Genomic DNA, 17718 nt, shown 5'->3' with positions numbered 1-17718 from the left:
AAAAAAAATTTTTTTTTACAAGAATAACAAAATTAAACTAACAGACAGAACTCAGGAACATTACAGGGTGCTTGTGAGACGTGGGGTGCATTGTGTGTGACTGGTGGCAGGCCGTGTTTTTTTTACATTATTGGCATTTTGGCAGACACTCTTATCCAGAACGACGTACAGTTGACAATCCTCCCCTGGAGCAGTGCAGGGTTAAGGGCCTTCCTCAAGGGCCCAACGGCTGTGCGGATCTTATTGTGGCTACACCGGGATTGGAACCGCCGACCTTGCGTGTCCCAGTCATTTACCCTAACCACTACGCTACAGGCCGCCCGTGTGCTTGCAGCTGCTCCAGGTGAGACAGGGAGTAAGAGAGAGTGGGTCCACCATGTTTTCCGAATATCCATTCCTCTCCCATTAATCTTGCTTTCACAGAGGGAGAGAGACACACTCCAAACAAGATACTTTTTTTTTTTTTTACTTTTGATGTTCTTTAATGAAAACATCTAATTACAAGCAAATTACAATCTTAAAAGCTGACCAAAACAGGAGATGACCAAACTACCTCATCCTCTTACCCTAACATATGGGTCACATGGTCTCTCTCTCATGCACACACACCTACACATGTACATGTACACACACACGGAACCCCCCCCCCCCCCCCAAAAAAAAGAAAAGAAAAGATGAGCAAATGTAAAATAAAAACCACACTTTACACAAACCTAGAGAAAAATAATCATTTCAAAACAAAATTGTCAGAGAAGGAGAGAGATAGAGTGAGAGAGGCACAAATGCATCAGTGAGGGTAAAGTAATGCCTTTAGCATCTACTCAGGGAGACAGTCTGGAATCTGGGGTATTCTCAGTCTCAGAGGAATGGCAGGAATTTCCGCAGCAGTCTGATATGGCAGAAAACAGGAATAATTCTGGGAAAGCGCGATTAACACGCTAAGTCGCATGGCATTACAAGGATGCAGCAGTGCATCTTTAGCCAAATGAACACCTCCTCCGCCCATGTCAGTGACACCACTGAGACACCAAGGGCGTACTGGGAAATGTAGTTGCACTGTACGGACTGCACGAGGCAGTGGGGATGCGGTTCACCTCTTTGGCAGAGGATACGCCTGAAGCCTACCTAAGTGGTAAATAGTGGCATTTATATAGCGCCTTCTCATTCATCCATTCATACACACACAACGGCGATTGGCTGCCATGCAAAGTACCGACCAGCTCGTCAGGAGCATTTAGGGGTTAGGCGTCTTGCTCAAGGAACACTTCGACACACACCGGGCGGGGGATCGAACCGGCAACCCTCCGTCTGCCAGATAATGGCTCTTGCCGCCTCACAACCATGTTCCTCAGCCACATAGCCCCGTCCCTGCCACATAGTCCCGCCCCCACCCATCACAACCATGTTCCTCAGCCACATAGCCCCGCCCCTGCCACATAGCCCCACCCCCACCCATCACTACCATGTTCTTCAACAGCATAGCTCCGCCCCTCTACTCCCTTCCCGTCACGTGTAGCTACTTCAATTCAATTAAATTCAATTTTATCTGCACGGCGCTTTACACAGCGGACTGACACAAAGGCAGTGACAGAAGGGAAGAAAACATGGGACATATCAGCCCTAAGGGCCCCAAAAATAGCATATGCGGTAAACGACTCAGGAGAAACCTCCCCGATGGGAACGGGAGAGGAGGCTGACTATAGGGGGAGGCCCCTCCCCCCGCTGGCCTATAGATTCACCGCGTGGCCGACCTCAGCCTGGAAGAGCCCTGGTCAGATGTGCGTCAGCGTTACATCACGGCGATGCGATGCGGAGGGGTAAAACACCGCCAAACCAGCCTTGAGAGATATACTGTTCGGAAATTACCACCCCGCGACTGCAGGGATTACATCAGCCAGTGCCTCCCCAGACCACCTCACCTGTCAGGAACGCAGCCCACATTTTTCTCAGGAGTATCGACACCATTTCATATGCACGGGGCATTCGGCTGTGTGCCGCTTGTTCTGCCATTTATTGCTAAATCAGGTATTTAATAACTTCGACCTTACCTACATACGTATAACATATGTGCATGTTACGTATACGTATTGCGTATATTGGTAGTTATTTCAGTACATTGGTCTCATAAGCAATAAGAAATACCAAAAATAAAACTGAATGTGATTTTTTTTAAAACAGGTGCGATACACAAGTGCAGCATTTTGCAGCTTAAAACTGCAATGCCTGTACACACTGCTTTGGAGGGAGTTATAGTATTTTCTTTTTGTTTTGTTTTTGTTTCCAGCCACAAATGCCCCTCTCCCAGCCATTGCAAAGTTGGGAATTCACCAAGAACTTTGCTAAAATGGTCACTAAAATATACAGAAATGAACTACAAATAAAAATGCCGATTTGAGCATTTAATCGATGCTTTTACTGTAGATGAAGTGACTTATAGAAGGTTCGGTGGATGACTGAATATGTACATCTATCTGTGTGTGTGTGTATGCGCATATGTCTGTGCGTGTGTTTATGTGCGTATGTATATACGTATGTTTGTGCCTGTGTACCTGTGTGTGTTTGTGTGTGTGTGTTTATGTGTGCATATGTGTGTATGTTTATGTGTGTATGTGTGTGTGTACGTGTTTTTACCTGTGCGTTTGTGTGTGTGTTCATGTGCGTATGCATATACGTATGTTTGTGCCTGTGTACCTGTGTGTGTTCGTGTGTGTGTGTTTATGTGTGCATGTGTGTGTATGTTTATGTGTGTGTGTTTATGTGTGTATGTGTGTGTATACGTGTGTTTACCTGTGTCTTTGTGTGTGTGTGTTTATGTGCGTATGTATATACGTATGTTTGTGCCTGTGTACCTGTGTGTTTGTGTGTGTGTGTTTATGTGTGTGTTTATGTGTGTTTATGTGTGTGTATGTTTATGCCTGTGTACCTGTGTGTGTTTGTGTATGTGTGTGTTTATTTGTGTGTTTGTGTGTGTATGTTTATGTGTGTGTCCATGTGTGTGTATGTGCGTGTGTGTGTGTGTGTGTATGTTTATGTGTTTACATGTGTATGTGTGTGTATGTTTATGTGTGTGTTTATGTGTGTGTATGTTTATGTGTATGTGTGTGTATGTGTGTGTGTGTGTGTGTATCTGTCTGTGCCTGCGTGGGTGTGTGTGTGTGTGTGTGTGTGTGTGTGTGTGTATGTTTATGTGTTTACATGTGTATGTGTGTGTATGTTTATGTGTGTGTTTATGTGTGTGTATGTTTATGTGTATGTGTGTGTATGTGTGTGTGTGTGTGTGTCTGTGCCTGCGTGTGTGTGTGTGTATGTGTGCGTGTGTATGTGTGCGTGTGTGTGTGTGTGTGTGTGTGTGTGTGTGTGTGTGTGTGTGTATGTGTGCGTGTGTATGTGTGCGTGTGTGTGTGTACACAGATATGTGCATACCTGCATGTCCTTGTGCTGAAGGTGTTGGCGCAGAGGGAGGGGCCTCTCCGCGGTCGGGCGCAGCAGTGCACCATGGGAGACCGCTGATGGCTTTCGGGCCCCTGGCTGGCCGGTCTTCGGGCCGGCCCTTATAGGGCCTGTCTGCGCCGGGCAGGAATGTGTGGAGCGGCTCGCTGGAAATGGGAAGCATTCTGCGGGAATTAGCGCCGGAATCCCAAGCTCGCTCGCTGTTTACACCGTAAATCTGGCCCCGGACCGACCCCGCCTGTGCGCCGGTTCCTGCTGCATCACACCCCAGTGCCGTCCACTGCTCCCCGCCACTGTCCAAACGAGCCTATGGTTGGGCCCTATGTCTCAGACTGTTTTCTTTCTCGTATTCGTCAATCTCATGGCTTCCTTGACTGTCATTGGCACAACTCTCGTCCTCATAACACCAATAACATGGGTGACCTGTAGCATAATGGTTAAGGTACGCGACTGGGACCCGCAAGGTCGGTGGTCCGATCCCCGGTGTTAACCACAATAAGATCCGCACAGCCGTTGGGCCCTTGAGCAAGGTCCTTAACCCCGCATTGCTCCAGGGGAGGATTGTCTCCTGCTTAGTCTCTGGATAAGAGTGTCTGCCAAATGTAATTTGTGTAATGTAATGTAACTCCAAAGGCAATCAAAAGCCTGGAATCAAAACTACATACTGAAAGCTTTCTTATACCTGTACTAAGGAAGTGATTGAACACACCTGACTAATCAGAAGCCAACTGTCCAATTATTTTTGGTCCCCTAAAATAGATGTAATTCCTATATGGATAACCTGATATGGATGTAAATACCCTGAAATTGATGGTGGCAGTTTAACCTCATTCCTAATTTCATTTAAAATCCAATGTGCTGGAGTACAGAGCAAAAAGAAAATAAATGATACCTCTGTCAAAATACTTAGTGACTGCTTTGTATTTTAGTATTAAACTGGTTGTTTTCATGACAGTGGAGCAATATAATAAATGAGAGATATACACTTTGCTCAATGATCTTGGCAAACCTCAAATTCAGTACTCAGTTAAAAATAAATGCATTACAACATTTAGGAATTGTGCAACCTTTTATCTTGACTTAACTTGGACAGAAGCTCCAATCACATAGCATGAATTAATAATTCAATATTATTCATATATTATATGGTATGATCGATTAAACATACTAGCTGTATATGTACTGAATGCTTTCTCTGTGTTAAATTAGCATCCGCTCAGTTTTCTATTTGAAATGTAGAAAAAACGATTCTTACACAATCACATGAATCACTGCCCATTCACTGTTCATGATCACAATTCACGTCATTCAGAAAATGGTTTCTTCCTGTGAATGTGCTCATCGTCCCATATCTCAGCTCCACGATCTTTACTGCACGCCCTGACCCATGATGTCACGAGAGCTCTCCGAGGTCACCTAAAGGTTAATTTTCCAAATTCCTGAGAGGACATACCGTCTTTGAACATATATATTTTTTAAAACATGGTTTTGCATGTGCATACACTGAGACATGTCTAAAGGAAATATGTGCACAGATCATCACAGACACGTTCTCTTCATCGTTATTTTAAGTTACTCTAAATACAGCGAGAAAAACTTAAAATGTCACTTATTCTAAAACTGAAAGATGTGATACAGGGAAAATAAATTCATATTTTCTACAAGGCTACTGTTTTTTTTTTTTTACCAGTCCAGCGTCAATTTGAATAGATATACAGAAAAGGGTATCACATCGGTAAGGTAAGTGCTTTATAAAATGTGTTGGGTTAAATTAATTTAAATTGAGATTTCATCCCATCTGATCTGGGCACTATTTATTTAGCACCCCCTGATGGAATTTGGTTGAAATGCCCCCTCAGTATTCGTTTGGAACGTAAATAATCACAAATTGAGCTGAAATCAACATTTCCCCTCAATTTAGCCCATTCTTCATAACCATACAAACACGTCTTAAAGTATATATTCCAAGAATAATGATAAAGTTTTAATACTTGAGTATTTTCACACGGAAGTTTTTTTTTTTTTTTACATGTTTTTTTATTGATAACACATAAGCGGAGTCATATAACAAAGTTCCAAAAGCTAGAGGCTTTATACAGTCTATGGTAAAAACACAATTGCGATGTAGCTCCATATACATATGTCTATGTGTAGCGCAGCATTAAAAATATTCCCTTTAAAATTTAACTTTGCGGAGGACGGGCAGCATACATATATCTATGGTTACTTCCTCTTCATGTGTACTCAACGGAAGTTACGTTGTCAATAAACAAGAAGGTGAACGCATTTCACTTCTGGAGCTGGTGATTATCTTGAATGTTTTAAATAGCTATATTTGCATAAGTGTGTTTCTCGAGGAAGTAGTATTTTATAACGCTAATAATCTAACTACGGTATAAACGGATCTGCTCGCACATTATGTAGATTTGTAGCAGCAAAACGCTACCCTAGCTAGCTACATGAAAACACACTTGGCTCGCTATATTTAAAATATTGACGAGCTAGCCACATTTGATAAATTAGCTGTCTAGCTAGTACTAGGCTTGGGAATCGTTGATACACAACGTACATGTACAACCTAGATAGCTACGGTGAAACATTTGGAATTGTGTAATTTTGCAGCCTCGGCACCAAACTGTCTTGTTGATAGTTGGGAAGCGATGGTTAAGTTGCCATTTTCGGTCTAACTGTGTCTCAGTATTGCTCTGCTTGGTGGAGTTTTCCGTGTTTTCGTGTCATGTAGTTTGGCATTTCAGCAGTGAACGTTTCCTTTGAAGCCAGTCCGTTTGTAAATGAATTTAGTCACACCTTCGTTGTGGATTGACGGCGTTGCATTACACGAGTCGCATGGGCTGTGTTTTAATCTCTGATCTCCTGTGCCCGATAGGTGTAAGCAGTCATCTCGCTGACGTACACTGAAGATCGTCAACCGCCAAAATGGTCGGTGTCGGAATACCTTCCACGGTTTAATTTGGATGAACACTTACTTACTTACCAGTGAAATAATGCTCGTTGTCTATATTTTATCGGAGAAACTGATTATGTTGGCAGCGGGATTTGTGTGATTATTTTTTATAACGATAGCACATTTGTAAATTCACCCAAACAAGGTTTGCTTAATAATAATATAAAACAATTCAGTCTTTGAACTCTCTCAGTGGCTAGGGAATGCACACAGTAAAATAATAAATTAATTAAAAGCACCAGAAAACACTAATTTGACAAGTGTTCCTTGTCCTGGTTTGTCTTTATTCATTTTCGTATGGCTGTGTAGAATAATTCCTGACATTACCTTACCTGCTGCTATCCTTACAGGGTGAGAGGAAAGGAGTGAACAAGTACTACCCTCCAGACTTCGACCCAGCCAAGGTAGGCATGGAGAGAGTCAGGGGGAATGACTAAATTACTAAAGCAAAGAGAAGTAGTGTGTATGAGTGAGAGATAGTGTGAAGTAAATCTGACTAATTATCATTGTTGCTATTTATTTTATTTCTTAATTGTTTGCAATATTATTTAATTGTTTACACTTATTTGATCTAAATAAGAATTTTGAATTGTAATTATAGTAGTGAGCGAGAGAGAGAAATGATGATGATGATGACGAAGACATGATGCAGATGAATGCTTGTGTCTGTATTTGTCATTCTGTCTGAGCAGCATGCTTTGCTTGCTTCTGCCCGCGTGCTAATGTGCGTGTCTGACCGTGTCTCTCTCCGTTCTCCAGCACGGCTCTCTCAATGGCTACCAGAACAGCCACCCTCTGCGTGAGAGGGCCAGGAAGCTCTCCCAGGGCATCCTCATCATCCGGTCAGAGCTCCCGACAACGCCTCGCTTCAAAACACAGCACTGCTTCATAAACCGGGCCTCACTTCAAAACACAGCACTGTGCTTCATAAACCGTTCCTCACTTCAAAACACTGCACTGTGCTTCATAAACCGTTCCTCACTTCAAAACACTGCACTGTGCTTCATAAACCAGGCCTCACTTCAAAACACAGCACTGTGCTTCATAAACCGAGCCTCACTTCAAAACACAGCACTGTGCTTCATAAACCGGGCCTCACTTCAAAACACAGCACTGCTTCATAAACATGGCCTTCAAAACACAGCACTGTGCTTTATAAACAATGCCTTACTTCAAAACACAGCACTGTGCTTTATAAACAATGCCTCACTTCAAAACACAGCACTGTGCTTTATAAACAATGCCTCACTTCAAAACACAGCACTGTGTAATCTGTGTATGCTGTGTGATTACGGTGTGTAGTTTTTCTCTGGCTGTGCTGGTGAGTACTTGATTAGAGGGCTCACTCACTCGCTCTCTCTCTTTTCAGGTTTGAGATGCCCTACAATATCTGGTGTGATGGCTGTAAGAACCACATTGGCATGGGTATGGTCGTTATACTTCTGTGTGTGCGTGTGTGTGTGTGTGTGTGTGTGTGTGTGTGGAACTATGAGTGAGTGAATGTATGCATGTGTGTGTGTTTGTGTGTTTACTTGTCTTTGCATTTTTATGGTTTTGTGTGCGAGTAAGATTGTGTGCTTATATTTATGGATGCGTGATTGCATGTTTATGTGGGGTTGTCTCGGTCAGCCCCCTGGTTTGTCTTTGGGTTGGCTGTAGTATGTTTTAGTTCTGAAAAGCGATGTCTATTTTGTAGCGCAGTATGTGTGGCATTAGTCTACATTAGATAAGGGTGGCCTGTTGATATCCATTTTATACCTTGACAGTCAGAAAACATTCCACTAGAGGGCAGCACTAGATCATGTCATTGTTGCTCTTTGACTGAGACTCTTCATAATTGGCTGTCCAGCTGTCTAACCAAATGCTTTCCATTTGAGCTATATCAAGGCCAATTTAGAGTGATTTAAATGTTCTCTGTTTGACATTATTACAATTAGAGTACACCTATGACATGAAAGCTGTTTAAAATGTTCCTTTGCTATTGGGATTTGGAAATAACCTTTATTTTTCTGTGTCGCTGTTTCACAGGAGTACGATATAATGCAGAGAAGAAGAAAGTGGGGAATTACTACACAACACCCATTTATAGGTAAGGGGGAGATGTCGACACTCGGTAACATCCATCCATTATCTGAACCCGCTTATCCTGAACAGGGTCGCAGGGGGGGGCTGGAGCCTATCCCAGCATACATTGGGCGAAAGGCAGGAATACACCCTGGACAGGTCGCCAGTCCATTGCAGGGCACACACACCATTCACTCACACACTCATACCTATGGGCAATTTAGACTCTCCAATCAGCCTAACCTGCATGTCTTTGGACTGTGGGAGAAAACCGGAGTACCCGGAGGAAACCCACGCGGACACGGGGAGAACATGCAAACTCCACACAGAGAGGCCCCGGCAGACCGGGGATTCGAACCCAGGACCTCCTTGCTGTGAGGCGGCAGTGCTACCCACTGCACCGTCGTCCATCCATTGTGTGTATTTGTGTGCTGAGTGAGTTTGTGTGCTGAGTGCTGAGAGCTGTGACCTCCCTCAGGTTCAGGATGAAGTGTCACCTCTGTGTGAACTACATCGAGATGCAGACGGACCCGGCCACCTGCGATTACGTCATCGTCAGCGGAGCCAGTCGCAAGGAGGAGCGCTGGGACATGGCGGACAACGAGCAGATTCTCACTACAGGTGCTAACCCTCTCTCTCTCTCTCCCTCTCCCTCTCCCTCTCCCTCTCCCTCTCCCTCTCCCTCTCCCTCTCCCTCTCTCCCTCTCTCATTGAGATCTGTGTGTCCTCCTGTCTGTCTGTGTGGTCAGGGCGGGCTGTAGTGTAGTGGTTACGGTACATGACTGGGACCCGCAAGGTCGGTGGTTCGATCCCCTGCTGTAGCTACAATAAGATCCGCACAGCCGTTGGGCCCTTGAGCAAGGCCCTTAACCCTGCATTGCTCCAGGGGAGGATTGTCTCCTGTTTAGTCTAATCAACTGTACGTCGCTCTGGATAAGAGCGTCTGCCAAATGCCATTAATGTGGTAATGTGGTCAGTCTATCTCAGTGTCTGATTGCGGTCTGTCTGTTCGTCTGTCTGTCTGTCTGCCAGAGCACAGTGAGAAGGAGAAGCTGGCGACGGACCCCATGTACAAGCTGGACCACGGGGGCCGGGACCAGGAGAAGCTGAGGGCCGCCCTGCCGTCCCTGGCCGAGCTCCAGGACATGCAGTCCAGCTGGAGGAACGACTTCCAGCTCAACAGCGCCCTCCGCAGGAAGTTCAGGGTGCGTGTCTGCCAGGGGGAGCCGTTAGCGCGTGGCGGGGTCAGGCCCCGAGGCATGTCTGCAGCTGCACAGGGTTCAGCCCACTGGACCAGGGCGGCCTGAAGCCTAGTGCCTGAGGTCCCTGACTGTGGCTCAGGCCCCGGTGTAGCCACGATAAGATCAGAGCAGATGTTGGGCCCTCAACCGCACCTAGCACCAGGGGGGCTGCTTTGTTCAATCAACTGTAAACTGCTTTGAATAATACACGTGGGTGTGTGTGTGTGTGTGTGTGTGTGTGTGTGTGTGTGTATATATATATATATATATATATATATATATATATATATATATATATATATATATGTAGTATACTCACTGCGTGTGTGTGTGTCTGACAGGACGAGAAGAAGGTCATGGCAGAGGAGGAGGAGAAGGACAGCATTGTGAGGAAGAGGACAGGGCTGTCCATCCCTCTGCTGCCTGAGAGAGAGGAGGACAAGAGACTAGCAGCCCTGCTGACCTTCCAGAGTTCTGACTGTGAGTATCACACACACACACTCACACCTTATACAAACACACACCCACATTCACACCCACACGCACGCACACACGCGCACACACGCCCACTCACCTCATACAAACGCACACACACCTCATACAAACACGCACACTCACACACACCTCATACAAACACACTCACACACCCACACACACACACACCTCATACAAACACACACCCACATTCACACCCACACGCACGCACACACGCGCACACACGCACACTCACCTCATACAAACGCACACACACCTCATACAAACACGCACACTCACACACACCTCATACAAACGCACACACACCTCATACAAACACGCACACTCACACACACCTCATACAAACACGCACACTCACACACACCTCATACAAACACGCACACTCACTCACACCTCATACAAACACGCACACTCACACCTCATACAAACACGCACACTCACACACACCTCATACAAACACACTCACACACACACACCTCATACAAACACACTCACACACACACACCTCATACAAACACACACCCACATTCACACCCACGCGCACGCACACACGCGCACACACACACACACACCTCACGCACACACGCACGTCATACAAACGCACGCCCACACTCACTCTGTGTTCCCTCTCTCTCCCTCTCTCCCCCTCTCTCTCTCTCCTCCCCAGCGTACGATGACCGGCAGCAGAGCAAGCGTAAGGAGATCTCGTCGCGCTCCTGGTTCTGCCCCGCGGGGGGGCCGAGGGGTGCAGCCGGGGGCCTCCTGCAGAAGCTGTCCCAGTCGGGGGGGCGAGGCGCGGCCCCGAGACCGCCGGGCTCCGCGGCCCCCAGCCCCCTCAGCCTCATCCGCAGGAGGGCCTCGGCGCCGGCCCCGCCCGCCCGCAGGAAGTCCGACCCTGGGGGGACCCGTTTCACCGTCGCACAGCCCCAGCAGGAACGGGAAGAGGCCGCAGGGTCGGATGCCTCGACATCGGAGAATCTGGATGGAGATGAAGCCTCTGGAGCCTCAGGGGCTTCTGGGATAGCGGAGGACCATGAGAAGCATTCTGGGATAGTGGAGGACAGTGAGAAGCACTCTGGGATAGAGGAGGACAGTGAGAAGCACTCTGGGATAGCGGAGGACCATGAGAAGCATTCTGGGATAGTGGAGGACCATGAGAAGCATTCTGGGATAGTGGAGGACCATGAGAAGCACTCCAGTCTCGTGAGGTCTCTCGTCGCAGACTACAGTGACTCAGACTGAGTCTGCCAGGACGACACTGGACTAAAACAGAGCGATATTTAATTCTGCACATTTGATTAACTTTCAGAGTGTGACTGCACTAACACTGCAAAGCTGTGTACAGTGTAGTTCTTAACCGAAGGTTCTGTTGGAGTGGGGTCCCCACACCAGTGTGAGGGAGGTGGTCCAGATCTGGGCTGTGTATGGATCTCTGAGATGTACCATTTAATGCTTGTGCCATTCAGAAGCTATTGAAACGTGCTGTTTGGTGTAATCTTTCACTGATGGTTCTGTAACAAACATTTTGTGTAAAATATTCGGAACGTGAACAAGACTTCACAAAACGACTTTCTGTGTGGTTTGAAAGAAGGGTGCGATGGATTGGTCTGATTGGTCCGTGGACCGAGATGTGGACTGTGGATTGGACGAATACACAGGCCTGCAGTTACCATCAGGCTTCAGGATTGGGCGGCCCGGGCGGCCTGTAGTGTCGTGGTGAAGGTACATGACCCGCAACGTCGGTGGTTCTAATCCCGGTCTCGCCACAATACGATCCACACAACCGTGGGGCCCTTGAACCAGAGCTTGCGTGTCCCAGTCATTTACCTTAACCACTACGCTACAGGCCGCCCTCATGAAGAAGTCAATATGCAACCTACTGTCATGTTAACTCTCCTGTCGTGTTCAGATGTTACCACCGGTTTCATATTTGAGGTCAAATTGAGCCCAACAGTTTAAATAAACGCAAAAATATTGTCATGGAAAAATCTTAACACGTTGTGTGTTGCCTTCTTATTGTCTCCCAAATTACTATCTTTTTATCCATAAATATGAAGAATCTGTGGCTCATTTTAGAGCCTGAGGAACAGTCAGTGAAAGTTGGGTGCCAGAATCATTCACAAATCTAAAAATGTTTACAGTGGGTAACACACCAACACATTTTTATGCCGAGTTGGTCCAGGACTTATCGCATTATGTTCGTTGCATTTTCACTCTTCAATCCCAACAAATTTGAAAATGAGGGAAATCATGCAGTGTGAATATAAAAACTGTTTTTTAAGAGAGGTCAAACACTGACTGGAGTCCGCAAACATAATAGGAGGGTGAATGTAGCATGATGTGTAACAGAGCAGAGAGCAGGAGAGAGAGAGAGAAGAGTTTTGAGTTTTAACACCTTTATTGTAACACTACAACAAAACAGCACAAGGCGCAGAAAAACATCAATTCCCGCAAATCACAAGGAAAGAAAAATTGGAAAGAGTGAGATAGTGTGAGAGAGAGAGAGAAAAAGATGATAGAATCAGCAAGAAAGATATTTCACAACAAGTACAAAAAGATAAAACTAAACGCGAAGGTCCAGCCTCCCCTCCCCATAGACATTACCCAGTGCACCATCAATCCCCCACAATGACGAGAGAGAGAGTAGTTATTCATTAATTTCACTCCACCAACGCCACATTTCAATCGCCTCAGCTCTGTGTGGAGAGCAGTCTGTGGCGATGGAAGTGGTCGGTGTCAGAACGCTGTGGTTCTTCACCCTGTTTCATGCCATTCAAGGCCAATTCAGTAATGTGTGAGTATCCTTTTCGTTCATTTCTCATCCTCTCCTGTGCTATCCATTAAAATGACAGAAGCAGGACGGCTTCCCGTGTCTCTAGAAGCCTGTTCTCCGGTTCTTTGGAATTAACTCGGATTTTTTAGCGCTTCTGCAAGTCTGGTACAAGTCAGTCGGTCGCTCAGTTTAGAATTGACTCCCAAACAGTTGATTTAATGTGTGGAGGAAAGGTGCGTTATTTGTGTGTGTGTGTGTGTGTGTGTGTGTGTGTGTGTGTGTGTGTGTGTGTGTGTGAGTGTGTGAGTGTGTGTGTGTGTGTGTGTGTGTGTGTGTATGTGTGTGTGTGTATGTGTGTGTGTGTGTGTGTGTGTGTTATCATATGCCCACTGCAACATTCGGACTAATTCATCTTACTTTATTTCAGTAATGTGCGTCCGCGATGGCCTCAGTAAGTATTATTTATTTTTATTTTTTTAAATACCATTTCATTCCTATTCCATGTAAACAGGCATCTCTTACCATTACAATCCTATTGTTTGTTATTGTTTGTTTATTATTTCCGGTTGAGTATTAACAAAGAGTACTCAGGAAAGCTAAAATGACTGATTGATTTTCATCATTGGTGTGATTTTCAGCCTCCTGTTGTGTTGTGTTGTGTTGTGTGGTGGTGTTGTGTTGTGTTGTGTTGTGTTGTGTTGTGTTGTGTTGTGTGGTGTAGTGTTGTGTTGTGTTGTGTAGTATTGTGTGGTGTTGTGTTGTGTAGTGTTGTGTGGTGTTGTAGTGTTGTGTTGTGTAGTGTTGTGTGGTGTTGTTCAGTGTTGTGTAGTGTTGTGTAGTGTTGTGTTGTGTGGTGTTGTGTAGTGTTGTGTTGTGTTGTGTGGTGTTGTGTAGTGTTGTGTTGTGCGATAAGCTGAATGATGCGGTTGATCAAGTCTGTTCAGTCAATGTGCTGTCCGCTCTCATAACGTTACACATTTACATTCCTGCAGTTTTCTTCATATACACCCGCACGTGCCTTTGCAGTTTAGGTGAGTTCATTCTCTGTCACTGACATTATAGTGTACAGTACCCAATCTGATCTGTCCTGTGTCTCTTAAAAGTGTTTGTGTGTAATTTGCAATCCCAGGCTCCAGTACTAGAGGGAGCTACCCATTCTCTCAACTGTTAGGCTATGTAATTAATGAATTCCTTGCATTTATATAGCGCTTTTCTCATCAGCTACCGACTCAAATCGCTGATGAGGGGGCAACTCGCCTCAATCAATCACCAATGTGTAGCGCCCACCAGGGTAATGCAACGGCAGCCATTTTGTGGCAAAACGGTCACCACACACCAGCTAAAGTGGAGAGAGAGAACATGTTTCTTAGCCAATTGAATCAGGGGATTATTAGGTGGCAGTTTGAAAGAGCCAGTTTGGGAATTTAGTCAGGACACCAGGGAACCCCCTACTCTTTGTGAAGAGTGTCATGGAATCTTTAATGACCACAGGGGTCAGGACCTCGGGTTTAACGTTTCATCCGTAAAACGGATATTGCACAATTGAACCTGTTGCCCGGCATTCTAACCTCTGTGGCTGGGAGTTGTGGGATGTTTTCTCCCATATTGGTTCATTTGTCCCCAGCTTCCCGGTGTGACGTGTTTGTTCTTTAAGAAATATTGCTGCTTGTTTGTCACCTCCTCTGTCTTGTACATTACATTACAGTTATACAGCTGATGATTTTAGCAAAAGTAACTCGCAGTTGATTAGACTAAGCAGACGCCAATCCCCCCCCCGGTGCAATGCAGAGTTAATGGCCTGTGCAATGCACAGATCTTACTGTGGCTACACTGGGGTGGAACTGCCTGGGGCCCCGTTAAGCACCTTAGCCACTAGGCTATAGACCGCCCTCTGTAATGTTGCTGACACTTTGGATAGGAGTATCTGCTAAATTATTGTCATGTAAAATACATCAAATGTATTTATAATAATGAAACATGAAGTAGCATGTGAACGTATTACATGCATTAATAGTTGTAATGTAACAAATGTCATTTGTATTTACTATTACCAGACACAGGCAGAGCCATTATTCTGTAATGTTTATATTTCTGTACAGACCCCACCCCCCCCACCCAGCCTTCCATGATGGCGAGCAGGACATCAACACTCTGCCGAGGTATAACTTCACCCTGTGTGTGTACTGGACTGTACATGTTTTTATGCATGCACACACACACACGCTCACATGCACAAACACACTCACGCTCTCTCACACACACACACACACACACACACGCTCACGCTCACATGCACAAACACACTCACGCTCTCACACACACACACACACACACTCACGCTCACATGCACAAACATGCTCACACACACACACTCACGCTCACACACACACAAACACACACACACTCACACACACATACACATGGAGTATGGAGCTGGTCTGAACTGGGCAACCAGCTACCAGCTGTTTCAAAACCTAGCTTGAGCTTGTTTTCCAGCAGGATTGAGTGACTGGGAGGTTTGGCATGTTGAAAGCAACCCTTTTCTCCACCTCCTGTGCCACCAGTCCACTAACCTTCCGTACGCTCCTTTAGATTTGTGCTGGTGGCCCCGAACCTCCTGAGGACGGACAGCGAGGAGAACGTTTTCCTGGAGGCGCACGGCGTGTCCGAGTCACTGACGGTCACCATAACCGTTCACGACTATCCACTGAAGACCCGCCAGTTACTCCAGGACACCGTGCTTCTCGACAAGCAGAATAACCACCATGCCCTGAAGGCCATCAAGGTAAGAAGAAACAGAGGGTTTGTGGCAGGAAAACTGAGGAAAGCGGTTCCTTTTTGTATTGAGCTGATCCCTGCTGTAAAAATTCAGCAATGACCAGCTCAAATTTACCAGCCGTTTCAAAACATAGCTTTAGCTGGTCAAACCATGTAGAGCAGGGGGGGGCTGGTCCGAGCTAGTCTGAGCTGCTCAACCAGCAACCAGCTGTTTCAAAGACCTAGCTTGAGCTGGTTTTTTTGTGACCGATGCATGCAATGCGGGTTTGCTATGGAGCTGCAGCTGTTGCGAGCGAGGGGAGGTTTTTGAATATGCAGCTCTGCTTCCTCCAGGTAGACTCAGCGCTGCTGGACCAGGGGGATCAAGCCAAGCAGTTTGTGTACCTGAATGCTAAGTTCGGCAGCCATGTCGTAGAGGCGGAGGTGCTGCTGTCCTTTCACTCCGGGTACATCTTCATCCAGACGGACAAGCCCCTCTACAACCCCGGAGACGCTGGTGAGGGGGGCATGGGGCGGGGGGAGGGGGGAGGGGGGGGGTCCACACTGGCAACCCCATTTCATTCCAATCTGCAGCGGTGTTACCAGAATGTGAATCTGGGGTGGGAATTTGGGTGGGGTGTGTGTGTGTGTGAGTGTGTGTGTGTGTGTGTGTGTGTGTGCGTCGTGCTTCAGTTCTGCTTGTGGTGCAGTTAGCAGATTTGGGGGAAGGCTCACGGGTCTCTCCAGGGTGGGAAGATGACCCTAGCCTCACCCCTGCCACAGTTTTAAACAGATTTCCCTTCAGACTCCTCATGTTTGCATGTTAAGGATGATGATGATCAAGCAAATGTGACGGTCTTGGGTCCAATATCTAATTGTTTTGGGTTTAAATACTTTCCTGTGCTCGGTTGATCTTGCCTGATGCAATTCTGCCAGCCAAGAGGACCAGAAGGTGGTGTTTGCACTTTGTAAGTTGCCAGGAGTTAGACCCAGGGTGTCAAACTCCAGTCCTGGGGGGGCCGCAGTGTCTGCTGGTATTTCTGGTTTCTCTTCAATCAGCAGCAAATTAAGTCCTTGAGAACAAGGTGCGTGGAGTCAATGCAAGGCTTGAATTAATCGCTCGTGCTGAAACGCCAGCAGACCCTGCAACCCTCCAGGCCCGGGGTTTGGCACCCCTGGGGTTAGAACAGGTCTTTGGGCCGTTTCACCAGCTTCAGGGGGCTGTGCTTGTGCTCCCTCTCCTCCCGCAGTGCGCTACAGAACGTTTGTGTCCAGCCCTGCCTTCAGTGCGTTCAGCAGATCTCTGCACGTTGAGATACAGGTATACCGTTCCTACATATATATACTGTTTATAGTGCAGTGCCTGATTTTTTACTTATCAACTGTTCTTATCATATCAGCTGTACAGTGTGTGTGTGTGCATGTGTATGTGTGAGTGTGTATGTGTGTGTATGAGTGTGTGTGTGTGCATGTGTATGTTTGTGTATCTGTGTGTGTGTGTGTGCATGTGTATGTATGTGTATCAGTGTGTGTGTTTGTGTGTGTGTGTGTTTCCGTATGTGTGTGTCTGTGTATGAGTGTGTGTGTGTGTGTGTGTTTCCGTATGTGTGTGTCTGTGTATGAGTGTGTGTGCATGTGTGTGTGTGTGTGTGTGTGTGCATGTGTATGTGTGAGTGTGTATGTGTGTGTATGAGTGTGTGTGTGTGTGTGCGTGCATGTGTATGTATGTGTATCAGTGTGTGTGTGTGTTTGCATGTGTATGTATGTGTATCAGTGTGTGTGTTTGTGTGTGTGTGTGTTTCTGTATGTGTGTGTCTGTGTATGAGTGTGTGTGTGTGTGTGTTTCCGTATGTGTGTGTCTGTGTATGAGTGTGTGTGCATGTGTGTGTGTGTGTGTGTGTGTGTGTGTTCCATTTAGTTATTTTTCGTTCCCTGAAACAAAGTAAATCTCAGTCCTCAGTCCTTTGTGGGGG

The 17718-nt window shown here is 46.2% G+C and overlaps 2 protein-coding genes across 4 annotated transcripts in view; both read left to right on the top strand.

Annotated features, from left to right (window-relative positions):
• Positions 1-5674: 5674 nt before the first annotated feature.
• yju2b (YJU2 splicing factor homolog B) lies at positions 5675-12209 on the top strand. 3 transcript variants are annotated; one of them, XM_061231480.1, is made up of 10 exons: positions 5675-5727; positions 6338-6390; positions 6766-6819; positions 7175-7257; positions 7785-7840; positions 8444-8504; positions 8958-9100; positions 9512-9684; positions 10062-10200; positions 10883-12209. In XM_061231480.1, exons 2-10 carry the CDS (start codon positions 6388-6390, stop codon positions 11455-11457), a joined length of 1287 nt encoding a protein of 428 aa, XP_061087464.1. In that variant the 5' UTR covers positions 5675-5727; positions 6338-6387; the 3' UTR covers positions 11458-12209. The 3 variants fall into 3 exon arrangements, with proteins under 3 accessions (XP_061087464.1, XP_061087465.1, XP_061087466.1); XM_061231481.1 differs by having other exon boundaries at positions 5694-5753; XM_061231482.1 differs by lacking the exon at positions 5675-5727 and adding an exon at positions 5755-5843.
• A 718-nt stretch (positions 12210-12927) lies between these two features.
• Positions 12928-17718, top strand: part of c3b.1 (complement component c3b, tandem duplicate 1) — a 36953-nt gene continuing 32162 nt past the window's right edge. The window contains exons 1-7 of the mRNA XM_061230580.1: positions 12928-13009; positions 13416-13439; positions 13981-14019; positions 15088-15147; positions 15581-15773; positions 16100-16262; positions 16996-17066. Of these exons, the coding sequence (XP_061086564.1) occupies positions 12936-13009; positions 13416-13439; positions 13981-14019; positions 15088-15147; positions 15581-15773; positions 16100-16262; positions 16996-17066 (624 nt within the window). The 5' untranslated portion in view covers positions 12928-12935. The remainder of the gene's footprint in view (positions 13010-13415; positions 13440-13980; positions 14020-15087; positions 15148-15580; positions 15774-16099; positions 16263-16995; positions 17067-17718) is intronic.

This window comes from Conger conger, chromosome 2 (assembly GCF_963514075.1).
Source record: "Conger conger chromosome 2, fConCon1.1, whole genome shotgun sequence".
Classification (NCBI taxonomy): Eukaryota; Metazoa; Chordata; class Actinopteri; order Anguilliformes; family Congridae; genus Conger; species Conger conger.
Note: the sequence above shows the minus strand (reverse complement) of the source record. Positions and strands in the feature narration are given on the sequence as shown.